The sequence below is a fragment of the Mauremys reevesii genome, linkage group 5 (genome assembly GCF_016161935.1).
Source record: "Mauremys reevesii isolate NIE-2019 linkage group 5, ASM1616193v1, whole genome shotgun sequence".
Taxonomy (NCBI): domain Eukaryota; kingdom Metazoa; phylum Chordata; order Testudines; family Geoemydidae; genus Mauremys; species Mauremys reevesii.
Window position 1 is genome coordinate 69,476,798 of NC_052627.1, and position 15,193 is coordinate 69,491,990.

General features: G+C 46.8%; 1 protein-coding gene across 8 annotated transcripts in view; it reads right to left on the bottom strand.

Moving 5' to 3' along the window:
* The window catches only part of NEK1 (NIMA related kinase 1), a 142,155-nt gene that overhangs the window by 85,702 nt on the left and 41,260 nt on the right, over positions 1–15,193 (bottom strand). For 4 of the 8 annotated variants that reach the window (XM_039542325.1, XM_039542324.1, XM_039542327.1 and 1 more), the window contains exons 13-18: positions 7,210–7,269; positions 6,877–6,936; positions 6,699–6,746; positions 6,527–6,601; positions 889–1,067; positions 677–808 (exon numbers count right to left, since the gene is read on the bottom strand). In XM_039542325.1, coding sequence (XP_039398259.1) covers positions 677–808; positions 889–1,067; positions 6,527–6,601; positions 6,699–6,746; positions 6,877–6,936; positions 7,210–7,269 — 554 coding nt within the window. Of the gene's footprint in view, positions 1–676; positions 809–888; positions 1,068–4,818; positions 5,019–6,526; positions 6,602–6,698; positions 6,747–6,876; positions 6,937–7,209; positions 7,270–15,193 lie in introns of those variants that run through there. The other 4 variants (XM_039542329.1, XM_039542328.1, XM_039542326.1 and 1 more) reach the window with 3 other exon arrangements.

Consider the following 15,193-nt stretch of genomic DNA (forward strand, 5'->3'; position numbering starts at 1 on the left):
CTGTAGGCAAAGCTGGGTTTAGGGTGGAGGCTGACAGCTTGTAACACCCCTATGTAATAACCGCATGACCCCGAGGGGTGCTGACCCCCTTAGTTTGAAAACCCCTGCAGTAATAGAAGCATGCTAGTGGTGAGTTTTATAAGAACACTTCCACACTAGAAAAATCAAACAGGTCAGGTAACAGGAAGAGTTGGGAAAAGGAGGGAATACCCCAGGGCAGCTGGCAGAAAAAGAGGCTTATGGGCTAGTCCCAGGCTGTCATTTCATTAGTCATTTATATTTTGGGTTTTTAACCAAAAGCACAGCACTCTTAAGGGTTGCTAGTAATTAGTTACCAGATTATTTATAACCATTAGCAACTTGACTTTACCAAAGCAAATAGTCAGCATACATAGTAGCTAGATTTACTAATGATTTCACCCATAAGCACTGGAAGAAATGGTAGAATCAGCTGCAAGCATGATAAGATACATAACACATTGGCCATCTTCAGTGGGAACTAAGGCACCAATGATTCTAAAAGGGTTATGCATTCTGTGAGAAACCAACACATGAACAGACAAAACAGCGTCAATGGATAAAGATGGTTTTTAAAAGTGTCTAGGATTAAGCTAAACACAACATAGGACAAAAATCTAACACGTAGGGATGCATTCACAGATTATCACAGTCCAACCTGTTTGCATTGGCTTGTTTAGACACCTCCTTCAATCTTTTGATTTTTTTCCTAATTGCATCAGCATCTGGTAAATGGTGATGACCATCAGGCCCATTAGGAAATCCTGGACGTACTCCAGGTGGAACTCCTCTGTAGATAAATATGTACAGTAACTTTCATTACTTTCGTCAAAGCAGAGCACATGCAACTCTAATGGAAGGTAGTCATACCTTTCAACAGCTTCCCGACCTCGTATTTCTGCTCTCCATCTGGTTTCTCTCTCCTCACCTACTTTAATATTTTCCTTTTGCTGTTGCATCTGGTCAAAGATAGCATGGTAGTGTTCATACTGTCCTCTGGCAGGCACAGGGGAAGGCCCAATACCTCCTCCACCACCAAAAAATGGTGCCTGGGAATTAAAGAAAGAACTCTCACATCCTTATCCTAATAAACCCTGGCAGCATCCACTAGTCTTAATAAAACAACAACAAATCAGGATTTCTTCCTAAAGTTTAATATGTCCAAAATGTACCTGTTTTAACACAGAGGAGGAGGATTTAAACTCTTACACTCATGTAACATTAATATTTTATTATCCTCCGTCAGCAGTTAAATTATATGTGCTATATCTATCACATAACAGTATTTCTGACCCTCTACTATAAAAGGAAATCATCCCATTTCAAAATCGATAAGCTACACCATCAAAGAGTAAGCAGTTTATCACAGTGAAGGAACTGAATCAAGAAAAGAGGGACAGTGCAATCATTATAAAAGTATAAAGGTAAAAAGAGTGGTAAAAATTAGCCTGATAATTTTTTTCTTTATTATAGCTTCAACAATTTGCTGGGTCCTAAAGTTAGGCTTACTAGTCTATAATAGGGTGATCAGACAGCAAGTGTGAGAGGGGGTGGGGGGTAATAGGAGCCTATATAAGAAAAAGCCCTAAATATTGGGACTGTCCCTATAAAATTGGGACATCTGGTCACACTAGTCTATAATTGCCTCAGGAGCCTTTTTATTTATTTTAATTCTTCCATTGACCTAGTTGCATCTACTTTGGGGGAGACCGGTTAGCATAGCTTCAGCACTCAGAGGTCTGAATTTCACACCCCTGAGCACTGTAGAATATCAGGGTTGGAAGGGACCTCAAGAGATCATCTAGTCCAACCTGAATTCACAACCCTGGGTTTAGCAGGCTAATGCTCAGACCACTGAGCTATCCCTCCCCTCATAGCTATGTTGACCTACATTCAAGTGCAGATCAGGATAAAGTAACCAAGCGACACTAGGGTTGTTTCAGCTGTTCTACTTATGGTGGTCTGAAGGAACTAAGTGGGTCACCATGTTCTTTATGTTGCAGAGGGAGCGCAAGGGCATGAAAAGCACATGCGCAACTTCTGTTGTACACAGCTAGTGTAAATATTCCAAATTGCAGTGCTGGGGTGCCCACACACCATGAGTAGGATATATATTTTCAGTATGCAAAAACCAAAAAAGTGTTATTTGGATTTAATTACTAGTGGATGGAGAAAGACTGAAGAAGTTTGGTCAGAGGTTTGCAGTTTCTGCAATTTCACAGCATTATCACAGACTACTTAAGCAACTGAAGTTGCAGAAAACCTCACAGCTAGTAAAAGCCACACAGAGTGGAAATCCTGCCCAACTGATCAGAGCCGGCTTTAGGGAAAATGGCACCCTGGGCAAACTTGCATTTTGGTGTCCCCCACTGCCTTTGGCCCCATGGGCTCCCCACCCTCTCTTCCCCCCTAACCCCTGCACTGTGCTCCCTTTGCCCCTAATGCCTGCTCTCCCTCCTGCACCCATAATCCCTATACCCCCTTCACTATCAATCTCTGCCCCCCTCCTGTGCCCCCAACCCTTGCACTGTACCCCCTTCACCTCAACCTCTGCACTCCCCTCCTGTGCCCCAATCCCTGCACCACTTCACTCCTATCTCCTGCACCTCCCTCCTGAGCCCCTAACCCCTGCCCTGTGCATGCCCCCTTCACCTCAAGCCCTGCACTCCCCTCCTGCACCCCTAACCCCAGCACTGTACATACCCCCTTCACTCCCACCCCTGCCTCCCGCACGCCAACACCTGCCCACTCCTGTGCCCCAACCCCTGCACTGTGCCCCCTTTGCCCCTAACCTTTGCATCCCCTTCCTGAACCCATGTGGGGAAACTGACCGGATGCACAAAGCAGCTGGCATTGCTGCTTGCTCCCCCACTGGACCGTTGCTCCTCCGCGCCACATAGTTCTAGGGCGCTGTGAGGGGGGGAGCAAGGAGCGATGTCAGGGCTTCCTGCATCCAAGTCACTTTCCCTGCGGGCTGTGTAAGGGGAGGGCAGGAGAGCAGCAGCTCCGGATGCCTCAGCACAGCCCAGTTGGAGAAGTGACTTGGATGCAGGGAGCACTGGTGTGTGTTGGGGGACTGTGTTGAGGGGTGTGTGTAGTTCAGACTCCTGACCATGAGTGCTTTCTTAAAGAGACAGTGCACTCACTCACTCAGGCACACACATTCAGACACAAGCAGCTGCCAGCAGCTCTGGACCCAAAGAGGCACCAGCACACACACATTCCCCCTGTCCCGTCATCCCAACTTAGTGGAAACTGGGTACACGGGTGGAATGGAGGGGAAGACCCCGCTATCAGCCCCCTCACAGAGCAGACAGGAAGGCATTCCCAGTCCGGAGTGGCCAGGGGCGACTCCAGGGAGGAACGGGGGGTGAGGGGACAGGAACAGCAGCTGCTGCACATGTGGAGCAGGGCTGAGGAGGGGAACCCCTGCTCTAGAGGAGTCACCTGGCTCTGACAGCTGGTCATCCAACTGCGCCCTGCAGCTCGGGTCTCTTCCCACTCCCCCATGCTGCTGCTGCTTCTCGCCAGCAGATCAGATGGGAATCCAAACCTTGTGCACAGCACCCCCTTGGGCAGGCTGCCAAAGGCTGGCCTTGGCTGTTATTACAGAAACACTACTGTAATTTATGCAAACTTCAATGCACTATTGAGCAGAGGATGTCTGAGATTCCGCTAGACTAGCAAAGTATAAAATTCCTGCATGTTCAACCAACCAGATTCCAGCACAAATCAAAAATCAGCTGAACTTTTGGAGAAGGCAGCTGATATCCTTCAGAATGGTTTCAGAACTTTAAAACGTAAGAAAACAAAAACAGTGCTTTAAAAAGGGAGTAATTCCTAAACTTTTCAAAGCACAGCCAGTATCTTTTGTGATACAGCCACAAGTAGACGCAGAATTACAGCACTTATAGTACTCTAGAATTTTATCCAAGAGTAAGGAGCACCTCTATAGTGCCGGTAATGAGGAAAAACAGGGTAGTCAGTAGCTGTGATTATTTCAAAGTACCCATACATTTGCATCCTTAACTGGTGGTAAGACATTGCCCAACCCTACCAACAACAAATGGAAACGGAAGACAGTGATAAGAAGTACCTCACAATTCGCTCATGTAAGGGGATTATTTAAATTCACATTTTTGGTTTATCCAAATACTCAAGCAAGTGATACATGCTATGGTTCTGGATAACAGCAGTTTACAACATATGATAGCAAATCTTTTCTTGGCTTCTAGAAAGGAAGTGCATGCCACCACAAATCTGATACCAACATTGTTTGTAGAACGTCATTTGAGGTTTCATATGGACTCATTAAACTCAATCTACAGAGAGAGATTCTTAAGAAACAATGATCAAAAGCCAAATTGTGCACACCCAGATGTAACTTTTCCACATGAAAACCTGTCTTATTAAAAGACTGAGATAATTCATGGAAATCCAGAGTGATTACAGCACAGACTGATCCTCTGTCTCATTGGATAGAAGTGCCACCAAACATGTCAACCAGTTTTCAAGATGCCTATTGCAAGCACTAAGCCTACAATACAACTGTAGACAGCGACTTGTGATGTTACCAGTGAGGCTCATGTCCCTGTTTCTACAAGTGACCTTAGCATTACAAAGCAGGAAGATGTTTCTGATTCAGTTACACCATCAAGTCCAGACCCTGATATAATGTCCATGAGATGTTATCTAGAGAGAAGATGTAAACCACCTCTCACATTTAACATATTTATTTCTTATTATTTTAAGAATATGTGATTTGTAACTTTATGTCCTTTTACATTTAAGGGAGGGAGAATATGTAGTGTAAAGGAAAATGGTATTTCTTTAAATAGTTCGTAAGCCCTCTAGCAGTGCTTACCATTTTTTACGTTTGGAAAGAGGCCAACAATGAGAGTACTAGCATGTATATAGCTAGGCCTTGCATGTTTGCATATAGTGAGTAAACAGTCATGTAGGACGAAGATGTGCGCATGCAGTTTCCTCACATTCTTGTTCTGTAAAAAGCAAAACACACAAAACCTGATCACTGTGATCCACCCATGTCTCATATCTAGCAATGAAACCTCTGTGTTCTGAACAAGCTGTAACTAGTAGAAAGTACAGCCCTTCATTTGTTTAGCAATATAAATTGCCATGAACACCTCTCCACTACTTTGATCTATACACTGAGAGAAACAGTCACACAGAGTGTGTGTGACTTCTCACAACAATCATGTTCCCAGGTAACTACCACCCACTAGGAGAGCTCCACAAGCATGCAAAACAGAACTTTCTCCGGATCTAGACTACATAATTCACTCTTGCAAAAGCGAAGAACTTTCTAAAAATCAATCAACTAAAATGAGTGCATCAAAAATTTAGCATAATTAGTTGACAAAATAATGAGCGAAATGAGCTATTCCACCAACATCACCTCTTTTTTGAAAAAGTAAAATAAATAAAATACCAGGTGCTAATGTAAGCTTCACCATCATGGCTGCCTCCTCCATCACGTCCTAAAACCCCAAACCTTCATCCTAATCCCAAAAAGCGTCCTAACCAACCTAGGCAAATAATAAATAATAATAATAATAATCTAAACATGATGGCCACTCTACCAGCTCCTACCTAACGTCTGATTTTGTTTTATTTTAACAGCAGCTCCAGCTCATCTCAACCAACTTCTTCTCTTTTACACCAAAAAACCCTAAACAAACCTCTAAAACTCCAGTATCAAAAAATTAAAATAAAAGCCCTACTAAATACTTGACATTTCAAATGCTTTCTTTTCTATATCTTTAATAAAAATTAAAAAAGAATTTTTAATACTGTATTTGCCATAATAGGAAACAAACTACAGCCTCTGCATACCAAACCCCAAACACTGTTCCATGTTAAACAGTAACTACATTTATTTAGCATCTTTACTCTCCTATATTCCATCTAAATTAATACAACAGACCTCACCTCTTTCAGAACCAATGCAAAACTCATTTCTTCAGTCTCAACTTTCTCTCAGCAAGTTATTCACACAAACACTTGCTACTGATAAATTAGGCAAGCTATTTTTCCTCTGGACTCAAAAGGCAGAAAAGACCACCACAAATCTCTCATAGGGGAGAGGCTCAGATACTATGTTGTTGGAGGCCATAAAAATACCTAGACAGAAAAATGTGAGGCATTTGAACAAAGAGAAGAAGGTTGTTCCATGCATAGATTCACTATAGAAAAAGGACAAGAGGGAGGAATGGGAGAAGGAAGGAAACAAATGGGGTGTGTGAAGGATGATACAAAAATTTGATGGAACACCTTAGAAATCAGAAAAAAGTACGCAAACACCAAGAAGTTGGGTATGTGAAGGGGGCCATTATTCAGTATCGCCAAGACTGTTCATAGATTAGTACTGGGGGTAGCCCCATATGTAGATAAGCATCTATTTGTTATGGAGAAAAGAGCGTGCCATGGAAGATAAATAAAAGGGAGAGAAAAGATTATGCTATATATTTCATCATCTGCTGCCAACCTTAACTTCACCACTTCCACCTGAACTAAGCACATTTCTCCAGCCTTGTTCCCTGGCTCTGTTTATCCGTTCCATCTGGAGAAGACAAAAAAAGGGAAATAAAAGTTCAAGTATTCATTTTCTAATAAAAATTCAATTTCACCATTAAAAATAAAATTTAAACATATTTTACCCTTTCCTTTTCCAGTCTTCTTATCTGCTCAGCTTTCAGCAAACCAATCTGAAAATTTGAACAGTTGGAATATTAAACTATATATTCTGAGGTAATTTATGACATACTTCACAAAGGAACATTTTATTACTTAAAGCATCATTGTAAATAGAAAAAAAAGCCAAAGTATTTTGTCTACCGGGTCTCTCTGTCGTTTTTCCTTCTCAAGTAACTCGAATCTTCTCTTTTTTGCAGCTTCCTGAAAAATAAGAGAGAGAGAGAGAATGTATGTATGTATAAAATTTATCAATTTAATCAATGAACACTACTTTCAGCAAATTTTTAGATCAAGAAGGTTAGTACTCCAGTGGCAGAGGCATGCCCAGGAAGGCAAAAATTAAGAAGTTAGAGGGTATTTGGAGGAAAGAAATAAGGAGGAAAGGTTTGGAGGTTTTATTCTGCATATTTTAAATTTTTGTTCTGGTTTTGGTTTTGATGTAGCTTGAAGACAGGTAGATGGGCGTCTTTATACCTCAAACATTTTCCTCCTTTCTTCTCCTGGATTCATTTTCTTCATTGGAGTTGGATGGGCCTAAATAAAAGGTAAAACTACAAATTAGGTATGTCAGTGCATCGTACTTTCTAGATCCCAAAATAATAGGAAAGTGAAGTCAGGAAGTGAGAGAGCACTAATTTAAAATGTAACAATATTTCACAATGCAGCTTCATCTATTATTCAGAAGTGTGCCTGAAACAAAAGATGCTGTTAAGATCTAGGGTGAGTTTCATTGTAATTCTTCATTTGCTCTTGACCATGGGTTCTATCTGGTCAAAACAAATGAGCAAATAGTTTTAAAAGCTCAATTTTATCTTTCTTGTTAATTTCCCTTCTCTGAGAATATCAAATGCCCACTGATCCTCTATGCCCTCCTCCTTAACAAGTTGAAGGTCCCTGGAGATGTCAATCACAGTGCTCACTGGGAAAACAAGTTGGCCTCGAAATTTCTAACTACAGATTTTGTTCAAACTATATTTAATACTTTATTCTTATGTAATAACACTGCTAACTGGTATTTATGTACAGTAGAACTTCGGAGTGACAAATACCAGAGTTACAAACTGACTGGTAAACCACACACCTGCTTTGGAACCAGAAAAGACAGTTACCTTTTCTGTAACTGGTGTTCAAGATGTATTACTCATGTGCATTCCACAATAGGTGTGCGTGCTTGCCACATGCACCAGTGCTGGAAGTTCTTCCCCTAGCAGTACCCGTAGGAGAGCACCCCAGCAACCCCTGGAGTGGTGCCTCCATGGCACAGTATAAAGGACACTGCGCACTCACCCCATCCTCAGTTCCTTCTTGCCAGACAACTCCAACAGAGGGGAAGGAGGGCTGGATGTGGAAAAGACATGAGCAACACATCTCAAAGAACACCAGTTACGGAAAAGGTAACTGTCTTTTCTTCTTCGAGTGATTGCTCATGTGTATTCCACAATAGGTGATTCCAAGCTATATTGGTTGGAGGTGGGTAGGAGTTCACAAATTGTCAGGACGGAGCACAGCCCTGCCGAACCCAGCGTCCTCCCTGGTCTGGGAGACGATCGCATAATGCGAGGTGAACGTGTGAACTGAAAACTATGTGGCAGCCCTGCAAATGTCCTGAATGGGGACATAGGCTAAAAGGGCAGCTGACGAGGCTTGCATCCTAGTCGAGTGTGCCCTCACAATTGAGGGCGGAGGGATTCCCGCTAGGTCATAACAGTTATGGATGCACGAGGTGATCCAGTTGGAGAGCCGCTGAGTGGAAATCAGCTGACCTCTCATGCGTTCGGCCAAGGCGATGAACAGCTGCAAAGACTTCCTAGTCCAGTCCAGGTAAAAGGCCAGAGCCCGTTTCACATCCAGTGTGTGAAGGCAGTGCTCCTCGCTGAACTCATGTGGCTTTGGGCACAGGACTGGCAGGAAAACATCCTGACTCATGTGGTAGGCAGAGACCACCTTCAGGAGGAACCAAGGATGTGGGCAGAGCTGGACCTTATCTTTATGGAACACCATGTACAGGGGCTTGAAGGTCAGGGCCCTGAGTTCTGAGACCTGTCTAGCTGACATGATCACCACCAGGAAGGCTACCTTCCACGAGAGGTGCCACCAGGATCAAGTAGCCAACGGCTTAAAGGGGGGACCCGTCAACCAGGCCAGCATCAAGTTCAGGTCCCACTGCAGGAATGGGGGCCTAACATACGGGAAGAGATGATCCAACCCTTTAAGGAATCGGCCAGTCATAGCATGGGAGAATACTGCATGCCCCTGAACCAGCAGGTTGGAGGCCAATATGGCCACCAAGTGCACCTTGATGGACAAGTGCGCCAGGCCTTGGGCTCTAAGGTGAAGGAGGTAGTCCAAAACGAGCTGGATCGGGGCAGCTACAGAGGAAACCGAGACCATTTTGCCAAGTAGGCCCGGCGCGTGGAGGGCTGCCTGCTTTCCAAGAGGATGCACTGAGCCCTTTCCGAGCACATCCTTTCCTCCCAGCCTAACAATTGAGCAGCCACGCCATGAGGAGGCAGCCCTGGTCCTGGGAGAGCAGGTCTGGGCAGGACGGCAACAGCCATGGCCACGGCGGGACAACCATCAGGCTTGTGAAGGTCCTGTACCAATGTTGCCTGGGCCATGCTGGGGCAACCGGGAGGACCCTGGCCCTGTCCATCTTTATCTTTTCTAAGACCTTGCTGATCAGCGGAAACAAGGGGAAGGCATAGAGAAGCTGGCCTGACCAGGATAGGAGGAAGGCATCGGAGATAGCACCCCCTCCGGAGCAAAACCAAGAAGATCGGTGGTTCTGCTGAGTCGCAAACAGGTCCACCTGGGGAATTCCCTACTCTTGGAAAAGCCTGTGCACCACCTCTGGGTGTAGAGACCATGTGTGCTGAGAGGAGAAGTCTTGGCTCAGGCAATTTGCCCACAAATTCCGGGTGCCCAGTAGGTGGTAGGCAAAAGTCATGGGCTATACAGAAGTCCCACAGCCTGAGGGCTTCCTGGCAGAAGGCAGAGGAGCAGGCCCCACATTGCCTGTTGATGTAAAACATTGAGGCCATGTTGGCCGTGAGAACCCTGAGCACTCTGCCTTTCAGGTGCGAGCAGAAGGCCATGCACACCAGCCGGACCGCCCTGAGTTCCTTGACGTTTATATGCAGGGCAAGATCCTGTGGGGACCACAGACCTTGGGTCTGAATGTCCCCCACATGGGCTCCCCACCCCAGGTCCAATGCATCGGAGATCAGCTCCACTGACTGGGGCTTGCTCCTGAACGGGACCCCGTGGAGCATGTTTCCCGGGGAGGACCACCATTGTAGGGAGGCGAGCACTGGCTCAGGCACCGTGAGGACCTTGTCCATCCTGTCCCTGGCCTGGGAGAACACCAAGGCTAATCAGAGCTGGAGGGGCCTCATCCTGAGTCTGGCATGGCAAACCACATACATGCACACCGACATGTAACCCAGGAGCTGGAGACACACTCTGCCTGTCGTCACAAGAAACCGTGTGACTGTGTCGATGAGTCCTTTCAGGGACTGGAATAAGTCTGGTGGGAGGGAGGCTCTAGCCGATGTCGCATCCAGGACTGCCCCGATAGTCCCGGTACAGCGCATAGAGTTTAACAGGCTCAGGGTGGTGCACGTGGACAGGAGGAGCACCACGTGATCGTGCACCTGCGACTGGAAGCTTCCCTTGATCAACCAGTCTGAGGTAGGCCATCACCACAGACGTGCACTTTGTGAATACTTTGTGAATACCCTGGGAGCAGTGGACAGGCCAAATGGGAGGACCATAAATTGGTAGTGCTCCTGCCCAACCATGAATGGAGGAAGCACCTGTGCCCCTCAAATATATGAATGTGGAAGTACGCGTCCTGCAGATCGAGGGCGGCGTACCAGTCCCTGGGATCTAGGGAGGGGATGATGGAGGCCAGAGAGCCCACACAAAACTTGAGCTTTACCATGTACTGGTTCAGGCCTTGCAGGTCCAAGATGGGCCTGAGCCCCATTTTGGCCTTCGGGATAAGGAAACAGCAGGAGTAGCCCTTGCCTTTGAACTCTGCTGGCACCGCTTCCACCACTCCTAAGCCAAGGAGCCGCCCCACCTCCTGCTTGAGCAGGGCCTCATGAGAAAGGTCCCTCAGGAGGGACGGGGGCAGAGGGTGGTTGGGCAGGGTAAAGGTAAACTGAAGGGTGTAGCACCGGGAGAGGGTGTTGAGGACCCAACAGTCCGAAGTCAGCCGCGACCACTCCGGGAGAAAAGCACACAAACGGTTGGAGAAGGGAAGCTTTATTGCTGGTGGATCCCTGGTGTGAACTGGTAGGTGGCCCCCAGGCATCCCGTCAAAACTGCGGTTTTCTTGCCTGTTTGCCTCTGGAGGACCCAGGCTGGGGGGGCAGACCGGGACTGCCTCTGTGGGCATTTTTTAAATAGTCCTGCGACTTTTTATAAGGGGGTTCGTATTTAGAATGGGTGGGAGCCTGCTGCGGCTTAAACTTAGGTTTAGCCAGAGCCGGAACATAGAGGCCCAGTGTCTTAAGCGTAGTGTGGTAATCTTTCAGGCTGTGCAGCTTCACGTCCATCTGTCCCACAAACAGGGCCTTGCCTGCAAGGACTTCTGCTGTCTGGGCTGTCCAGTGAGGCGCAGGAGCCACAATGCCCTCCTCATGGACACCGCAGAGGCCATGGACCGTGCAGACATATCTGCCACATCCAACACTGGCTGCAGGGTTGCCCTGGCAGCCACTGTACCTTCCTCCACCAGAGCCTTGAACTCCTTCCTGTCACGCTCCTGGAGGGAGTTCTCCAATTTGGGCAGAGCGCCCCACAGATTGAACTTATACCAATCCAGGAGAGCCTGATGGTTCGCCACCAGTAACTGATAACTCGAGGACGAATAAATTTTCCTCCCAAATAAGTCCAGCCTCTTTGAGTCTTTATTTTTTGGAGTAGGGGCTGGTTGGCCTGCCACTCTCTGTGGTTGAACGACTCAACCACCAGGGAGAGTTGGGGGCAGGGCAGGTGTACAGATATTCATGCCCCTTGGTGGGCACAAAGTATTTACATTCCGCCCTCTTAGAGATGGGGGGCAAGGAAGCTGGGGTTTGCCACAAGACATCTGAAATTTTTGCCACCCCTTCGTGGAGTGGAAGGGCCACCCTGCCCAGTACCGAGGTGGATAGGATGTTGAAGAAAGAGTCCGAGAGCTCCTCCACCTCCTCGGCCTGAAGGTTGAGGCTTGATGCCACACTTTTCAATAGTTCCTGGTGGGCTTTAGAGTCCTCCTACGGAACAGAGGGGGGAGGGGCTGTAATCACCTCATCAGGGAAGGGTGAGGAGGCGGCCGCAGTACTTTGCATGCCCACCGCTACTGGAGGACCCACCACTGGGTCACCCTCCAGGCACAGCACTGAAGATGCACATTGCACCTACTCCTTTCTCGGAGACTAGGACAGGGAGGCCAACGGCCGTTCCGAGGTTCTGGCCACCGAGCGAGCCCCCACCAGAGACTGCGTCAGAGGCCATGGGGTCCATTGGTATCACAGTGCCGGCCACAGAGCCCAGTGCCACTGCACGTGCTGTGGCACTGGGGGAGCAGGCTGTTCAGCCTGACTGGCCAGTCCCATCGATCGACGACTACTAAGGGGGGCTGGGCTGGCATACGACCTGCTGCTGTCCCTGGACCGGGAGGAGTGCCGGCGGCGGGAACAGTGCCGACCACGAGACCGCGATCCCGAAGTGGATGAACGGTACCACTGGTAGCAACTGCTCCATGATTGGCTCCAGCGGGCAGATCCGTGATGGCGATCGACGCCCGAGACTGCAGGAGCAGTGCCACAGCAGGGTCCTGGAGTGAGATGACGAACGGGAACGGCGTCAAGGTTCGTGTCGCGACTGGCTATAGTAGCCCCTCGGAGACCAAGACCTTTGGTGTCATCTGTCTCGGTCTCAACAGGGCCAGCTCCTCGAGGCAGGGTGGTGCCTGGAGCCCCTGTCAGTCGGAACCCAGCCAGACAACCTTGTAGGGAATCGATGGTGACCGGCACGGACTACGCACAGGACGGTTGCTGAGCGGCGAACAGTATCGGGAACATTCCCTCAACCGCGAACAATGCCAAGCCAGGGGCAACTGCGGAGATCCCAGTGGTGGCTTGCCTCTGGACCACAGGGCCAGCGTTGGCAGTGCCCCGGTACAGGCATGGGCATAATGTCACGGGCTGCTCGCAGGGCCTCCTGCATGAAGGGCATCCAGATATCCAGCGAAGCCTGCTCCGAATGGGCCGGGCTACTATGCTCGACCTGATTCGGAGGCCTAGAGGCCAATGGGGACTGAAGACTGCCCAACATGGGTCTAGCCTCTCCCCAGATTTTGCTCCAATGCTGCAGCGGAGAAGGCCTTAGTCTTCAGCACCAACTCCATCAGGATAGCCCCAATCTGAATGTCTCTTTCTCTCTTGTTCCGAGGCTTGAAAGACCTGCAAATCTTGCAGCGATCGCTGAGATGGGTTTCACCCAAACAGCATAAACAGTCCACATGCAGATCACTCACTGGCACTGGCCGCCTACAAGTGTCACATGACTTAAAACCTCAGGCACGGGGCATGCGCCGGCCTGGGCGCACTAAACTAAACTAATCTAACTACTTCAACTACAGGTACTACTACATTGAATGAACAGGAGTTCTGGAGGGAAGCTGCAGGCAAGCTGGAGCAGAGCAGTTCCAAAGCACCTTCACTGGTGGCAAGAATAAACTGAGGGTGGGGGGAGCATGCAGTGTACCTTACACTGCACCATGGAGGCACCACTAAGGGTACCGCTAGGGGAAAAACTTCTGGCACCAGTGCACGTGACAAGCACACACCTATTGTGGAATACACTTGAGCAATCACTCGAAGAAGTACGCAATCAGGCAGCAGTAGAAACAAACAAAAAAAAGTAAACACAAATACAGTACGGTACTGTGTTAAACTATTAAAAAAGAGAAAGTTTAAAAAAAGATTTGACACAGTAAGGAAACTTTCTGTGCTTGTTTCATTTAAATTAAGATGGTTAAAAGCAACATTTTTCTTCTGCATAGCAAAGTTTCAAAGCTGTATGAAGTCAATGTTCAGTTGTCAACTTCTGAAAGAACAAGCATAACATTTTGTTCAGAGTTACAAACATTTCAGAATTAAGAACACTCTCCATTCCTGAGGTGTTCGTAACTCTGAGATTCTACTATATTTAGAGACATGTGCTCTTCTGTTTGTTGAAAAAGGGTCCTGGTTTTCTGGTATAATCTTGTCCCCTTGGCTCCCTCTGTTCAGGCAAGCAGATATTTAAAACATATACTTTGCCTGTCACTTTATACAAGGTCACAGTCAATCACTGAAAGAAGCAGGAACAATATAGTAGCGTTCCACTTACTGCAGGCACCACTGCTTTGAATTTCTTAACTTTTGTATACACAGCGTAGTGTTTTACTTTTAGTTTTATTTTAAAGTGAAACTTGAATAGGTTGAGTCTTCAAACAGCATGGCTTTGCCAGATATATCTGTATCACTCTGGCCCCATTCCACACCATATTGCCAATTTTCTTCTCAAAACACATTTTTATCATAAGAACATAAGAAAGGCCGTACCGGGTCAGACCTAAGGTCCATCTAGCCCAGTATCTGTCTACCGACAGTGGCCAATGCCAGGTGCCCCTGAGGGAGTGAACCTAACAGGCAATGATCAAGTGATCTCTCTCCTGCCATCCATCTCCATCCTCTGACGAACAGAGGCTAGGGACACCATTCTTACCCATCCTGGCTAATAGCCATTTATGGACTTAGCCACCATGAATTTATCCAGTCCCCTTTTAAACATTGTTATAGTCCTAGCCTTCACAACCTCCTCAGGTAAGGAGTTCCACAAGTTGACTGTGCGCTGTGTGAAGAAGAACTTCCTTTTATTTGTTTTAAACCTGCTGCCTATTAATTTCATTTGGTGACCCTAGTTCTTGTATTATGGGAATAAGTAAATAACTTTTCCTTATCCACTTTCTCAACATAACTCATGATTTTATATACCTCTATCATGTCCCCCCTTAGTCTTCTCTTTTCCAAACTGAAGAGTCCTAGCCTCTTTAATCTTTCCTCATATGGGACCCTCTCTAAAACCCTAATCATTTTAGTTGCTCTTTTCTGAACCTTTTCTAGTGCTAGAATATCTTTTTTGAGGTGAGGAGACCACATGTGTACACAGTATTCGAGATGTGGGCGTACCATGGATTTATATAAGGGCAATAATATATTCTCAGTCTTATTCTCTATCCCCTTTTTATCCTCCCTCTACTTTTAAAATCCATTATTTAAGATCACAAATGCCATTAAAATTTCAAATACAGAATTTGGTTTTGTTCACAGAGTCCAGTGGTACCCCCTTCAAAACATATGGAACCTTTTAAATAATAATCAGTTCAAAGGACAGCCTAACTAGCTTCCTAATTTTGTTT